This window comes from Eulemur rufifrons, chromosome 4 (assembly GCF_041146395.1).
Source record: "Eulemur rufifrons isolate Redbay chromosome 4, OSU_ERuf_1, whole genome shotgun sequence".
In the NCBI taxonomy this organism is placed as follows: domain Eukaryota; kingdom Metazoa; phylum Chordata; class Mammalia; order Primates; family Lemuridae; genus Eulemur; species Eulemur rufifrons.
The window spans coordinates 59695951-59711668 of NC_090986.1; the positions used below are offsets into that span (position 1 = coordinate 59695951).

Sequence of the window (15718 nt, forward strand, 5' to 3'; positions counted from 1 at the left end):
ACAAAACCAAGAATATAAACTGGCAGCTTGCTAAGTATTAAAAAAAAAAGTCAAAATAAATTTTGAGAACTATTGGGTTAAACGAAGTTAAAGAGGTTTCTTTACAGGGGGACTTCTCAAAGCCAGATATTTACTAAATGTAATTTCATCTCTAAGAGGCTACTGAGATACACAGTGTTTCCTAATAGTTTGAACATGGATTCCTTAGAAGAAAAGGGTTCTGAGAACATACTTTCAGAAACACCTGACCACATGTATTTCTAAAAACATAGCTTATGTGTCCTGAGCATTTTGCTTAATCTCTCTATTCTCCTTGGCATCTAACAATTTCTATGATTTCATCTAAAACCTCTATGCTCAGGATCATTATAACTCTCCTGCTAGCTTGAAGCTCCACCTCTTGTTTCAGTTAGCTACTGAACACTGGAATATCTCACCATTACCTCAAACTCAGCATATGCCTGAACCCTATCTCCTCTCCCACTTTTTTGGTTCCTTCAATGATCTGCCATTTTGCCAGAAATCCAAATGGTTACATCCAAAATGTCAGCCTCCACATTCCATACTCAGCGAGACTCCATCAACTCACACCTCGGCCTCACAGCTGCCCTGCTTCACTCAGGGTTCTTTCCCAGACTGTTCATCACTACCCTGTCCAGCTTCCTAAATACAGCCTCCAGTATTATACTTTTCCTATTCAATGGGCTTTAGCAGCTCCCAGTCATAGGAAATCTACAAACCTCATTGGGCCTTCACACGGTTCAGGCCACTCCTTACTGTACCCCTCCTTAAAAGAGACCATTTGCTTTACTTAGGCTCATGCTAAAGGATACACTTAAGACAGACCAAGGGTTGCCGGGAAGGCAAGCTTCCTTACAACTGCTTTTAAGAATGTCCTGGCTGGGGCAGTGGCTCAGGCCTGTAATCCTAGCACTCTGGGAGGTCAAGGTGGGAAGATCACTTGAGCTCAGGAGTTTGAGACCAGCCTGAGCAACAGCGAGACTCTGTCTCTACTAAAAACAGAAAAAATTAGCTGTGTGGTGGCACATGCCTGTAGTCCCAGCTAACTCAGGAGGCTGAGGCAGGAGGATCGCTTGAGCCCAGGAGTTTGAGGTTGCTGTGAGCTCTTAATATGATCATGTCACTGCACTCTAGCCTGAGCAACAGAGTAAAACTATATCTCAAAAAAAAAAAAAAATTGTCTTGTGTCAGTAAGATATTTGTGTGCAGAAAGTAAATCATACCCTGTCTTCTCAAACTTCGCAGGCTGTGTGTTTCCGGTGGCTCCAGACCCAGCCCTTCCTCCCACCTCTGCTCTTGTGTACATGGCACCAGCTCCTTGGGATCACCATTGAATCTGGATTTGCTCTCTGGGCTTTGTGCTCGCATCAGATTGGCTATGATATTTGCTAACTGCTCCTCTGCTGTCTGCAGTTAGGTCATCCCTGGATTTGTGGTGATCCAAGCCTATGGCACAATTCTTCGTCTCAGAAAGGAGGCACACTATGCTCATTCTCACATCTATGCCTGCGGTCCTGTGTTTTGGAATGCCTGGAATGCCCTTCCCTCTCTTTTTGAACTACAAAAAAAATCATTTTAAAAGCCCAAACCAAGCTCCATCTCCTTTCCTTACGAATTTCATCTACATAGACACCTCTTCTCTGAACCTTCAGCACAGGGCCCAGATTTCCAATTTATCATTGAACTATACAGTTTTTTTTTTTACTACATGCTATTGTTGTGTGACTATCGGCCTCATCTCCCAATTATATAGAATAAGCTCACTGAGGGTAAAAACCGTGTTTCATATTTCAGTATCCCCCTACAGAGCCTACATTGGTAAGTAAAGAGTAAGTGCTATACTAGAACTAGCTGGCTAAATAAATCTCAAGGGACTCAAACATCTATTATTTGTCCATAACTTCAGTAGATGACAATCTGCCAATGCCACAAAGTTCTACAGTTTGGATCACTATCATCTTCCTAGGAAATTATGGTTCACTGACCTTCCTAAAGCCAGGGCTAGAGCGCAAATACTGTTGTTACACGAAAATAAACTAGAAATATTAGAGGAGAGCACTATTAGAATGTTTAAGGAATTGAGATTCCAATGATATAGCCATTAGATTGTAGATATGTTGACATCACAAGAAAACTTTTTGTTCACCAGAAAAGTATTTATGATGGAAAATATGTAACTATTATATCTGGATCTACAGGTGTCAATGGTTGCTTGGGGCTGCTGGAAGGCTATTAATTAGTACAGATTTCTTGCTGAGATTGTACTGAAAAGTTTTCACTTTATTCATATGCCGACAATTACTCATAAATCAATTCATTTTTTTAAAATGTCATATAAGAGTCACAGTTATTTCATGGGCTATTGCACACAAATATGGCTGAAATAAAATTGGTACTTGACTAGTGAAAGCGAAATCATGAAACAGAGCAGTTTGGAAAAGAAAGCAACTTCTAAGTGAGTAAGATGCTAGCTTCCTCTGGGACAGACCAGCTAGTCTAGTTCCCTGACTTTTGTGTCAAGCCGGGCTTCTGCTTTACCCTGGGGCACGAGGGCTTCACACTTCCACTCTAGAATAGTGCACTTTCTTCCCTGGGAAACAACGCTTTTAGCGGTTTTTTCATGGAAGCAGAGAGCACTGGTGGCTCAGTTATTGGGCTACAGATCATGGAGGAAATACACGGGCTATGCTTTGCTTGGAAAGTGAGCAGTAATTATACAGGGGAAGGCCCATTCTCATTCCTCTATCTTCCTACCAGCAAATCCTGCAGAGGCTCAAATGAAACCAGTTCTAGAAAATTAATTTAATCTCTGTCAGATCTTATATCTCTCTAATCATTTGTATGAAACTTTAATTAAAATTATGTGAATGTATGAACAAGAGAGAAAACCTTAGTATTATTTTTTTAAATCCATATTCTTTAAACTGAGGGTAGAAATCAGTGGACAGGAGCAAGGGTTGAAACAATTTCTGGAAAGCAAACCAGTAACAACGTCAGCCATCATGATCTTATATCAATGGGGCACAGAAATGCAGGTTCTCTTTCCACCTCTCTGGGCAGAAGCATGGAAGGTGGCTATGGGTGAGCAAGCTAGCACACATTTAGAAGCAGATCGCTTCACTACAAAGAAAGTTACTTAACCCCTCGGAGCACTAGTGTGTTAACAGCTCTGTGCCTCAGTTCCTCATCTGTAAATTGAAGTAATGACAGTATCTACATCACAGGGTCATTATGAGTTATGACTAAATACTCAGAACAGTGCTGGTAAGAGATGAGCATATGCAAGTATTAGCTATTACTATTAGGAAGCTTCTTGCAAAACTGATATTAGAATGGCACTAGTTAAAACAATGTTCACAACTAGAGTTAGTCTCAGGGTGTTAGCCTTTCTTGCTTACCTACTCCCAGGGCCTATACCCCCAGGTCTATTCAAATAGAATATCTTACTGCTATCTCTACTCAACTGTTACAGAATTCTGACCTTGACATAAATATAGGAATACTTAAGTAGACAATAACAAGAACAACAACAAATCTTTTTGTTAGAATTCAGAAACATTCAAATTGGTAACTTCTGGAAATACTTTCACAAGAGAATGCATCAGAAGCTTTTAGATGTCTCAAGGAGATACAGGACGACATATGGAACCCGTGCAGTTCAGAACGCTGATGACCAGTCTTGGTGGAGCAAGCATATGAAGTGAAACAGATTGAGCTTATCCATTAAAAAGGAATGATGAAGTTTCTCTACTTTTCTCTGTGCCACCATGACCTCTGCTTTTTTTATATTTTGCTTTATCGTAAACACTTTTAAGACATGATATTTGTAAGGAAGAAGTTTGGGATCCAGCCTTTCCACAATCACACTGCTATGTTTTCAGTGGCGACTGGAACTGATGCTCCCCCTGCTTAAATCTGAGAGGTATAAGGTTTCTTCTAAACACTCCACAGTGATTCAGCTACATTCTTGAGGAGAAGTGGGATCCCTGTGTGGGGAGTAAGGACTCCAAAAGTCCCCAGTAGGCCTGGGGAAGGAAAGATGGATGAGATCATCACTATACAGCCTTACAGCTGTTTAGGGGTGATGCTGGGATACCTAATCAGCTCACTCTTCTGCTCACTGAATCACCCCTGCTGCAACTGTGCTTGTTGTTACCCCTTTCCTGCCAGCAGGCTCACTCTTCTGGAAACCAAATTCAGATCCTGCCAGCTTGCTTACTTGAACAGCAAGGCAATTTAGCAGGACTGTAAGTTATTTTCATTATTTACCAAAGGAAAGAGTGTCAGGGATTAAATAAATGGCATAAAAATCACTGAGAGTTCTGTTTTCTATCACGAATATTAAAGGACATACTAAAGGATTCTTATTACTGCTTGCCAAAGAGCTGCATAATATCACTTGGCTCCTCAGAAATACTGACTTCCACGGAACCAACACGATCTTATGGGGTTATACAGAGACAAATGCCAAGATTTTAATTCTACTGTCATTTTCTGATTTGGGCAGGGTAAGGTATTCTGAACACCCTAGATACCTGACTAGATGATAAAGTTGATAATGTTGCCTGGGCTGTAGAGCATGTAGATAAAGACCACAAATTGTAGAATCAATAACTCTGCCACTTACTAGCTGTGTGACCTTGGGAAAATTACTTAACCCCTCTGAGCCTTAGTTTCCCCACCTGTGAATTACATACCTGGAACATTTTCTTACTCTCAAAATGATACCAAAGATTGAGACTTTTTAAAAAAAACCTCTCTAACCAAATTATTTTTTTTTATCCTAGAAGTTTTAAATTATTAGTTTAAAATAATTTTTAAGGATTAGCTTCACATTCTTCACAAAATTGCAACAATGAATAATGACATGGCGGGTGCCATTTACTGTTGTCTATTATTATTATTCCTGGGCTTGCAGCTATTGTTTAGTTGTATTTATGTATTTTTAAATTTATTTTTATTTTTTAAGTTGACAGGGTTTTTGTTTGTTTGTTTTGTATGCGGATGTCCAAACATTCAAGCACCATTTGCTGACTATCTTTTCTCCTTTAAACTGCTTTGGTATCTTTGTTGAAAATTCATTAGCAATATGTCCATGAGTCTATACAGTCTATTCTGTTCCATTAGTTTGTTTATCCTTTTGCCAACAGCATACTGTCTTGGTCATAGTTTTATAGTAAATCTTAAAATTGGGTACTATTTCTCCAACTTTATTCTTTTAAAAAATCATTTTGGCAAATTTAGTTCCTTTGCCTTCCCATATAAATTTTAGGATCAGCTTATCTATAGCTATAAAAAAAAAATCCTTCTGTCCACGGCCATACCACCCTGAACGCACCTGCTCTTATCTGATCTTGGAAGCTAAGTGAGGTCAGGCCTGGTTAATACCTGGATGGGAGACTGCCGGGGAATACCAGGTGCTGTAGGCTAAAAAAATAAAATCCTTCTGAGATTTTGCTTGGAATTGCATTAAATCTAAAAGTCAATTTGGAGTGAATTGACATCTTTATTATGTTGAGTCTTTCCGATCCATGAACTCAGTATATCTCTTCATTTATTTAGGTCTCTGATTTCTTTCATTATTGTTTTATAGTATTCAGCATACATATCCTGCACAAGTCTTATTAGATTTATACCTAAGTATTTCATTTTTTAGGGGGAGCTATTTGTAAATAGTAATTATATATTTTTGTAAATATTTTTATACATATATATTTTTCTTTTATTTTGGTGGGAGGTGGGGTCTTTCTCTGTTGCCCAGACTGGGGTGCAGTGGTGTGGCCATAGCTCACTGCAGACTTGAACTTCTGGGCTCAAACAATCCTCCTGCCTCAGTGTTCTGAGTACCTGGGACTATAGGCATATGCTACTGTACCAGGATTATATTTTTCAGTTTTAGTTTTTAATTTTTAATTGCTGATATGTAGAAATACAATTGATTTTTGACTTTGTTAAACTCACTTATTAGTTGTAAGACAAGTGGAGTTTTTTTCCTAGTTTGTTTTGGGGTTTCTTGTGGTAGATTCTGTGGGATTTTCTAGATAGGCAGTTATGTTGTCTGCAAACAAGGACAGTTTTATTTCTTCCTTTCCACCCCACATGCCCTTTATTTTTTTCTTCTTTTACTGCACTGGCTAGGACTTCCAGTTTGACGTTGAATAGGAATGGTGGGCATGGTTATCTTTGCTTATTCTCAATGTTAGGGGGAAAGCATTCAGTCTTTTACATTAAATATGGTGCTAGCCATAGGGTTTTTGCAGATGCCCTTTATCAGGTTGAGAAAATTCCTTTTTATTCTTAGTTTTCTGAGAGTACCTCTTCAGTTTTTGGGCTGCCTTGAGTCAAGGCCAGGAGATTCTGGAGGAAAAATGGGAAACTCATAGCTGGTTCAATAGTAGTTCAAATTCTGGCCTCCTTCTTCAATCTATATACTATCATTTATTTTTCAGGGACTTCAAATAGCTGCTCATGCATTCTTTCCAGGGTTTATAGCTGCATTCAGGGTAGAGTATGTTTACTCCATTGTATTCAGAACTAGAACCCTTGAATCACATTGAAGTGAAAGAAGGAAAATTATCCAGCTTACTCAGTTTCATCAAAAAATATGTATTGTTTTAAGTGTTGAAGATCCAAAGATGAGTTAATCTCCACTCCTGAGGAATTGTTTCATGAGCACCCTTATTCCTCTTTCTACCTGAAGAATTCCTATTTATTAATTTAAACTAATTTTTAATTTTTATAAAAGTAATAAATGTGCATGGTTTAATAAGTCAAATAGTACAACAAGATGTATAACAAAAACAGTAATCTCATGACCCACTGTTTCTCCCCAACCCCGGCAATTCTCACCCTCTAACAGTAACTACTTCAACTCTGCTTACTATGTCTTCTGCTATTTATCTCCATATTTCTAAATAATACTCTTGTATTCTCTTAATTTTTCAATTTCAGACATTATCTATTGACTTCCTACTATAAAAGATTATTTCATCTCCCTCACCTCAAACATTCATTACTCACCCTCTCGTTCCTCATCCTCCTAATAAAGTGCTACCATAAACAAATCAATATTGTTTATCTTATTATTAATATTACCATACAGATGGTCCCTGACTTAAGATGGTTCAATTTAATGATTTTTCTACTTTACAATGGTGTGAAACCATCATAATTTTGACATAATGTATGATATTTAATAAATTACATGAGATATTCAACATTTTATTATAAAATAGGCTTTGTATTAGATGATCTTGCCCAGCTATAGCCTAATGTAAATGTTCTGAGCATATTTAAGGTAGGCTAGGCTAAGCTATGATGTTTAGTAGATTAGGTATATTAAATGCATTTCCAACTTAATGATATTTCAACTTAAGATGGGTTTATCAAGACCTAACTGCATCATACACTGAGTAGCATCTGTATATGTACAGTGATATATTTTACTATATGCAGTAATACCTGTTACTATGTGAGTAATATGTTACTATACTCATATATTACTATATATTTCTATTATAATAATACATATTATTATGTAGTTAATATGCTATTACTATATATAATTTTTCATTTTCCTCAATAATCAATGTCCTAAATGCACTAAAATACTCTTCACTAATTCTTAGCTCTACTTTATGCATATATTACCAATTGTTCTACAAATTCTCCACTGGACCTGTGAACTCCTTTCATATTATCAGCCTATCATATTACTAGTTCTTTTTTTTTTTTTAAGATATCCATTCTTTCTTGAGCCCTCTGTGTTCCCCCTTGGCTTAGGAGTGGTTGCTTCGAGGCCTGCTGTACATCTGCCATCCTAGAGCACTCTTTCACCATCATACTGGGAATTACCTTTGCCTCTTCCCTGGCTAAAGGCACTCTTTCCACCATGTCTTCTGCTTTCTTGGTTTCCTTCCTCCTTTTGGCGAGAGCACATCACGCAGTAGCTTCCTGAGAAAGAATGTACGTTTCTAAGATTTCCACATTTGGTATTGGTTTTAGTGCATTTGTGCACTTGATTAATAGCTTGGCTGGATATAAAATTCTAGATTGTAAATCATTTTCCCTCTGATTTTTCTTTTAGCTTCCAATGTCACTATGGAGAAGCCCGGTGCCATTAGGATTTCTATCACCTTTTATATAACTTGTTCTCCATTTCCCTCAACTTGGAAGTTCACAGCATTGTTTCTTTATCCATGGGGTTTAAAATTTCAGATGGACATGCTGTGGTGTGTGTGCTACATCTGTTACACTGAACACCTGTTCTTTAGTTCAGTGAACTTTTTAAAAATTGTTTTTTCAGTCATATCCTGCCCTTTCATTTTTTTTTCTTTCTGGAACTCTTATTAGTGAAATAAGACTTTCTTATATTTTCTGTTTTCAATTTCTTTGTTTTTGGGAGAATTCCCTAATGTCCAACCCCATTCTATTGAATTTTTTATTTCTGCTACCACTTTTTAGTTTCCAAGCAGTCTTTCTTGTTCTTTCAAGGTTCCTATGTTAAAATAGTGTCCTGTTTTTGTTGTATGATCACAATATTTTCTCTTATCTCTTAGGGAATATCTGTTGTCACCTTGTGAAATATTTTTCTGCTCTTTGCATCACCCCCAATTTTTCTTTTTTTTTTGTTTACTTTGATTTCCATCTTTTGTATGAGAGGCTACCATTAATATTTAAGAATCAGGCACTGGAAAAGTGGACTCGAACTTTTTTTTGTATAAAAGTGGGGCTTGTCAATCAGTTCTTATTATAAGGTTACTGGAAGGAACTTCCAAATGTCAGCACCAGAAAGGCTCTTCTCTTCTCTTAGATGTGTTAGTTTTCAGAGAGGATTTTTCCAATTTCCTGGCCAAGGAGTACAAATATGGATGTTAGCCTCCTTGGATCCAAGTAAGAAAATCAGACTTTTACTCCATCTTCCTGTTAGTCGTATGGTGGCCCTCCTGTCCTAAACTGTGCAAATCTCCATTACAACTCCTGCCTTTTGTAAGGGGAGAGGAGAGCCAGCTGCCTAGGAGCATAGGATGGAGGAGAAAATCTGGATGTCTAAATGACCTCCATACAGACTTTTGGCTAATCTTCCAAATTTTAGAGCCACCTCACACTCCAACCTTCAAAACCACATGGTATCTTCAAGTCCTAATGCTAAGAAAAACTTAAAAAAAAAAAAAAAAAAAACTAGGAAAGAAAAACTTACAAAGACAGCTCTAAATTTGAATTGCTCTTTACTATTCTCAGGACTCAGGCTAAATGATGTATATTTTGCTGTGTGTTTTTTGGTCCTGTTCTAATTTGTCTTTTGAATAAGGCTAAACACTATAATCCTCTGGCTGACAATTGTCCTATCATTGATTTCCTGCTTTTCTTCAAGCTGACAGGTTTAGGCAAAGACCATGTTTTCAATTCCTTTTTTGGGCCTGACAAAACTTTTTCCAAACAGGATTATAAACAAAGCTTACATTTTAGCATTAGGATAGATGACCAATTATGTAACTCATTGGGTCACAATTTAATATTAGGTATTTGGGTACCATGGTTTCACTTTAGTTTGGCTTTGTCTCCATGTAAGTATTAAAGAATTCTATCGCCCAATATTAGTTTAAATTCTAAGTTTCTAATTTTTATTGTTTAATGAGTACTTACTCTGTGCCAGGCATTAATGTATTTCATTCTTACAGCAATGTTGCAAGGTTCAATGGTATTCATTTCATATTATAATTAGAAGGTAAGGCTTTGAAAGAATAAGTAATTTCCCAAAGATCACATACAAAGTGGAATGAGGACTTGAATCTAGGTTTGATCACTATAAATTTCATGCTCTTAAACAATAAGATTTACTGTTTATGAATAAAATCATAATTTTATCTATAATTCTAACAGAAGGTTTTATTTCTATAGCCATTGTAATGTGTTGATTATATATAAGAATATATCTAATGAGCTCAGAACCATAAAAATTCTGGAGCTGTTGATCGTCAGCCTATTTATTGCATTTGACATTCCAACTTATGACCAGTATACTGCAGAATTAATTTGTTTTCCTCATACTTTTAATAAACATTGCTAAAATTACCTTTTTCCTTGCTGATCATATTGCTAAACAATATGCACTGGGGATACAGTAACATATAAAATAATGACTTTATGGCCTGTCTTGAGAGAAGGGAGTTAAAATATTCCTGCTGATGATTTGAAAAAGAATTTCTTAAGGTTAGACCTTTTCTGAAGTGCAAAAGCAAGATAATATTTCAATTTTTAATATTAGTTTAAAACTTAATACCCACAATTTTCATAGTTTATAGGGGTATCATTTTTGCTGGATATGCACAAAGGTTAATGAAAACTCACAGCCTCCCTAAAATCATAAACTTGCTGATTTGCTGTCTTACGGAGGTGGTTGTTGATTTAATTTTAGTTGTATTTAGCAATTACTGATACTGTTGTGATCCAATGGAAGCAATACTTCTGGAGGAATATAAAAATAAACTGGCCATTTCTCTCTGAAATACAGTCTATACAGGAAAGGAGGCACCTATGCCTGAACCCGTGAGTGTCATCCCACTTGAGAGCACACTTTTCTCCAATTCTTTGCTCAAACCAAATTCCTGCTTCAAGAAAAGCATTGTCAATCTGTCATTGGGACAACTGCAGGCTTCCACATTTCCCAAAAATAATATGGCACCATCTTATCAGTGTTCTCAGTATCTCTTTCCCTTTTCTTTTACCCCCCTCTCTCTCTCCCTATCAACATTTCCTTTGCCTCATTTCTGAAAGGCCTTGCTCTTAGGTAACTGTCATAATTCTCCTTGGGAAGTTAGCTGTTAAAGACTTAATACAGTGGCACGCTGGAGTCAAATTGTATCAGTTTGTGAGAGATAACTGCTAAATATTTGGGAACTTTTCTAGCAGACTGTTAACCTGTGACAGCTTGAAATCAGCCATGGAGGCAGTATTTACATCATGGAAATTGGCAAACATTATTAACAACCTCCCACTTCCCATGAAAGCTGGTTTATCAGCATGCCACTGGGTATTACACTCCCCAGGAAATCTTGCATTTTCATTAGGTACTCCTGAAAATATTAAAGACTCAAAATGAATTTCCATGGCTGGGATTTCTCTCACAGGAATAAACAACGGAAAAGTCGTTAGAGGCATTGTTCAAGTGTTAACCATATAGGTAAACAGCTAAACCATCTTGCTGAAAGCCAGCCCCATTGACAAGGGAGGAGGTATGGTAGGAAGTCATAAACATTCAAAAAAGGCATTAACTTCTGGGCCAAGAAAGATTCCCAAAGACATATGTACATATGACAATCCTACAAAATATGGATTGTAACTCTAATAATGACCCACTGAATCAGACTGTCAAGTATTTTCAGAGTTACTGACCACAGCAAAGAAGAAAGTGTAAGAGTGGATCCTCCTCCTTAAAAAGAACAAAGGACTCATATCTCCACAGAGGATCTGGAGATAACTCAGCCTATACATTGAAAAACTAAATTTACTAATAGAGAGCCAATTAAATAATCTAGTAGTTTCCAATACTGAAAATAGGCCCTAATATCCTACTAAGATCTTAAAAAATCAAAATTGCTGGACTAGCAGTTAAAGAAAAGGCCAAGCTTAGTTACCTAAGCACATCAAACTGCATTTATTCATAGTCCTAGAATATTCTCTTTAACAAGAAGAATGGATTAATGGTGCTTAATATAAATTGGTTATCTTTTCCATGTATTTCTTTCTATGCTTCTTTTTTTTTTTCCTTCAAATATTGATTGTGTGCCTACTGTGTACCAGGCAATATCTTAACTATAAAGTAACTTTATACTATACTATACTATACTATAAAGTAACTATGAGTAACTTCTGGTCTCACACTGTGTTTCAGAAGATTCTATACACTTTTAAAGTATATAATTAAGGAAGTACTATTCAAAGACATCAAAGAGATTCTACCAGTAAAACATTGAAAATTTACTTTCTGATTTGTTTACTGAAATTAGAAAATAACATTTGAAAGCTGTAACCTTGTAGCCTTTTGCTTCCACACAAATATCACCAGGAGTCTTCTAGAGAAGATGATTTAATTTCTGAGGAAACTGTGTTGTAGCTTTAACAGCCTTCTTGGGAGAAATACAAACGTAACTAAATAAAAGTATGAAAATATACTTTATAGAGAATACCATTAAATATAGCCAAAAGAATTTTGTCTTATAATTAATCCATGCTTCTAAGATTATGGAATCTAAAAGTAATAAATATGGATTCTTTTTTCTTTTCCTTTTTCTTGCCTGGCTCAATGAAGGAAATTATGGATTCTTAAGAATAGGCTCTTACTACAATTATAGTAATATTTTGAGTTTGTTGTTATAGTTGTTTATTATAGGAAAACCACATGTTTCTGTCAAAGCATATAAAATTAATGCACATATTTTATATGAAGAGCTCAATAAATACTCTCTTGCAAGCTGTACTCATTAAAGAAAAATACCAATGAATTCACTGAACAAAAACTCAAATCAACAATGGCTTCAAAGCTACTAACTCTAGAAGGCTGAAATGTAGCAAACACATAAAGTGCAGTGATAAAGCATGTAACTATATTATCTAAATACGAACAGTTCTTTTGCTACCAGGCAGAGGCATCAGGGAAGGACAGGGATCAACTCGTGGTGGATGGCTTGGCAGGCTGTTTTCCCAGCCTTCACTCTCACCTAAAGGAGCATCTCTTGCCCACCAGGAACCACACAAGACAGGAGTGTGTAAGCCTCCCATGCTGGCAGGGCTGGGGCTGAGTCAAACTACTAGAGTACAAATCAGGCCTGTTAATTTCCACAAAGTAAAGTAATTCCATTTGGCCACTAGGTGGAGATCAGGTTACTCTGCCAGCGACAGGGGAAGCTGCTTGCAGCCAGCTAGTGATAGAGTACTGAGAACCTATTCTATTTCCTCCTTACTTCTATGAAAGGCATTTTACAAGCTCCAAAATCAGGACCAGACCTATGCTGAATAAAGAGTATGCAAATGAAATAGCTGGAAGGATCGAACAGAAAGGGAACTGCAAAAGACCAAAATTTGCTTGTTACTACCATTGCCCCTGGAATGATTCCATTTAGATTTGTTGTGCAAACTATGAGCAAACAATAAGATGAGCTGGTCTAAATAAGAGCAATTAAATAAGCTGTTTCATTATGTACCAAGCCATAGAAGGAAGAAGAAAAACACGACAAAAAATTAAAACAATGACAGACTATTAAGACAATTAAACTCGTCTGTATAAACATAAAGATGCATACTCAGAATTTGTTTCTAAGTGTGAGTATATACATAAGTATTTTCAATGTCAACCAAAATGGATCAAAGAACCTTAGAGATCAAAGGAGAATGTTAGATAACATCTACTCTAATTTTCCAAATGAATTTCTGAATTATATAACTTTATTACTAAATAAGTCTTATTTCTGCCATAGCTGAACTCTAAACTGGAGACATAAAGTTATACATATCCTGGAAAATGTTTGGTTTGGGAAAAGTTCAGATATTGTACTGCTTGAGGTAGCTGAATATTTTGATTATTCCTTAGATGTTCGATAGTATAATTCTGTTCATTTCTAACTTGATAACTATATGTAGTCATTCAATACTTATTCAGTTACAAATGAGGGAGATAAAAACAAATAGAAAATTCGTGATAGTTTAAAAGAATTATTCTGTTTGTTATCAAATAATTTCAATTGCCAGTATAATTTAGCATATAGGAGTGTGAGCATAAACTAACATAATTGCTTATTGTGCACCAATCACCATGCTGGAAGCTGGGATTACAAAGATGCACAATATAGTCAGAGAAGTTACTGGAAGAGAAGAGCTACATGGTTAAAACACAAATGGGGTAAATTTTTGTAGCAGTCAGGAACAGTTATCAAATTATCAGTAAAAGTTCTTTTCAAAGTTCTGTTGTAAAAAATCAAGTTAATTTAGGCCACCAATCTTGACCACAGGGAAAACGTGACCTCTGATCTCTACACATACGAGAAATTCAAATAAATTATAGAAATTCAAACACAATAGTATTTACTATTAGGCACCAATGACTGTAATGAGAACAGAAGCTTAATTCAAAAACACAAGAAACTAATTTTAGAATAAAAGAAACAGGCCATAATTAGTTTTGTAAATATTGCTATGGGCAGTGACCAGCATTCAGTCTGCTGCTGTAATAGATCCACTGCACTTAATGACATGCTGGTTTTTGAACAAGACATTTGCTTTGGCTTAAGTAAATTAATATATTTATACACCTTCAAAAGGATTTGAGATTGCTAGTCTACTTTGGTTTGAGATTTTTTAAATGTTCCTACAAGCTTTTAATGATCTAAGAGAAAAATGTATTATTTATTCACAAATATATCTATTTCTCTTTTAAGGAAAATCACAAAAATAATCACATAAGTAGTAATTATTAATAAGTTATCAATAAAATAGGTTGTAGAAATTTTTTATCTTGCTAATTGGCTCTTTGCAGAACAACATGGCCAGCAGAAACCTACCTTTATTTTTGCTGGATGAGAATGAAATGTAAACAGAAAAGTTTTGTTCTGAAGATCAAAATAAATAAATTGCAAATAAATCCTTTTATTATACGCTTTAGGATATATGGGTACACGGTCTTCCTCATGCTTCAAATTAGTTCCAGACAGTAGCTAGATCAGGTGATGACTGAGTCATTTCTGGAGTTCGGTTTCCTTTCACTTGGTGACCTGCTCTCATATTTTTCTCCAGTGGAGGGTTGGGTCTACTTATTGTGATTACTAAATTTGTGTTATCTGGAAATAAGGAATTTGGTAGAAACAACACTCTATGGATTTATAATTTTGTTTACCTTCTCTAATTCGGAGGTTCTGGACTTGTAATAACCTGCTGTACTCTAGATCCTCAGTGTTTCTGTTTCCCAAGCAGCACGCAGAGATGCTGACAATGAGGGTCATAAAAGTGAGAACAGATGCAAAGGTGGTACTTTTCCAGGACCACCAGTACTGGCTAATGCTTAAGTTTAGAAAATAAAAAGTTGACGATTTTATTCACATGTTGTGATGTCAGTCACCTGTACATTTACACACTGACAGGAAAAAAAGGCCCTATTTTTACTTTTTCATTATCTAGATGGAGAGATTCATCTATTTTATTATGAGTTCAAAAATTATTTTAGCTATTTAAGCAACTATATTTGAGTCCTTGGCTCAGAAGTTTTCCTGACCATGGCATTTGGAACTAACTTTATACCTGAATGTGCACCACTAACAGGTAAGGTCAATTCAAGTTGTACCTGCATATGTCTATCATCTTCTTGGCCAATCATATTTCTCCATTCCATGAGTGATCGCTGCAGATGTTCAAGTCCGGTTTCCCAAAGCCTGATGTGACCTCCCATATCAACAGTAACAACGCCGCCTTTGCCCCACTCAGCTAGCAGCGCATCTGTGTCTGAAATGGTAGACAGCCACGTAGTATATGGCGAGAGAGATTCTGATCTGAAAGAGGAATCCAAAGTGAAGATGAGAAACCATCAAAATAAAGCAGGAGGGATGATACGTCACATTTGTTATGCTGTTTACTGTTTAAAAAATATGCTCACATCATTCATTCTTTTATACCTGCTCTTGCCTATCTCACACATAACACATATTATGCG

At 36.3% G+C, this 15718-nt stretch overlaps 1 protein-coding gene and 1 pseudogene across 1 annotated transcript in view; one reads left to right on the forward strand and one right to left on the reverse strand.

Annotated features, from left to right (window-relative positions):
* VWA8 (von Willebrand factor A domain containing 8) overlaps positions 1–15718 on the reverse strand; it is a 316757-nt gene that overhangs the window by 71086 nt on the left and 229953 nt on the right. The window contains exon 37 of the mRNA XM_069467672.1: positions 15353–15557. Within this exon, the coding sequence (XP_069323773.1) occupies positions 15353–15557 (205 nt within the window). The remainder of the gene's footprint in view (positions 1–15352; positions 15558–15718) is intronic.
* LOC138383034 (5S ribosomal RNA) lies at positions 5332–5450 on the forward strand (annotated as a pseudogene).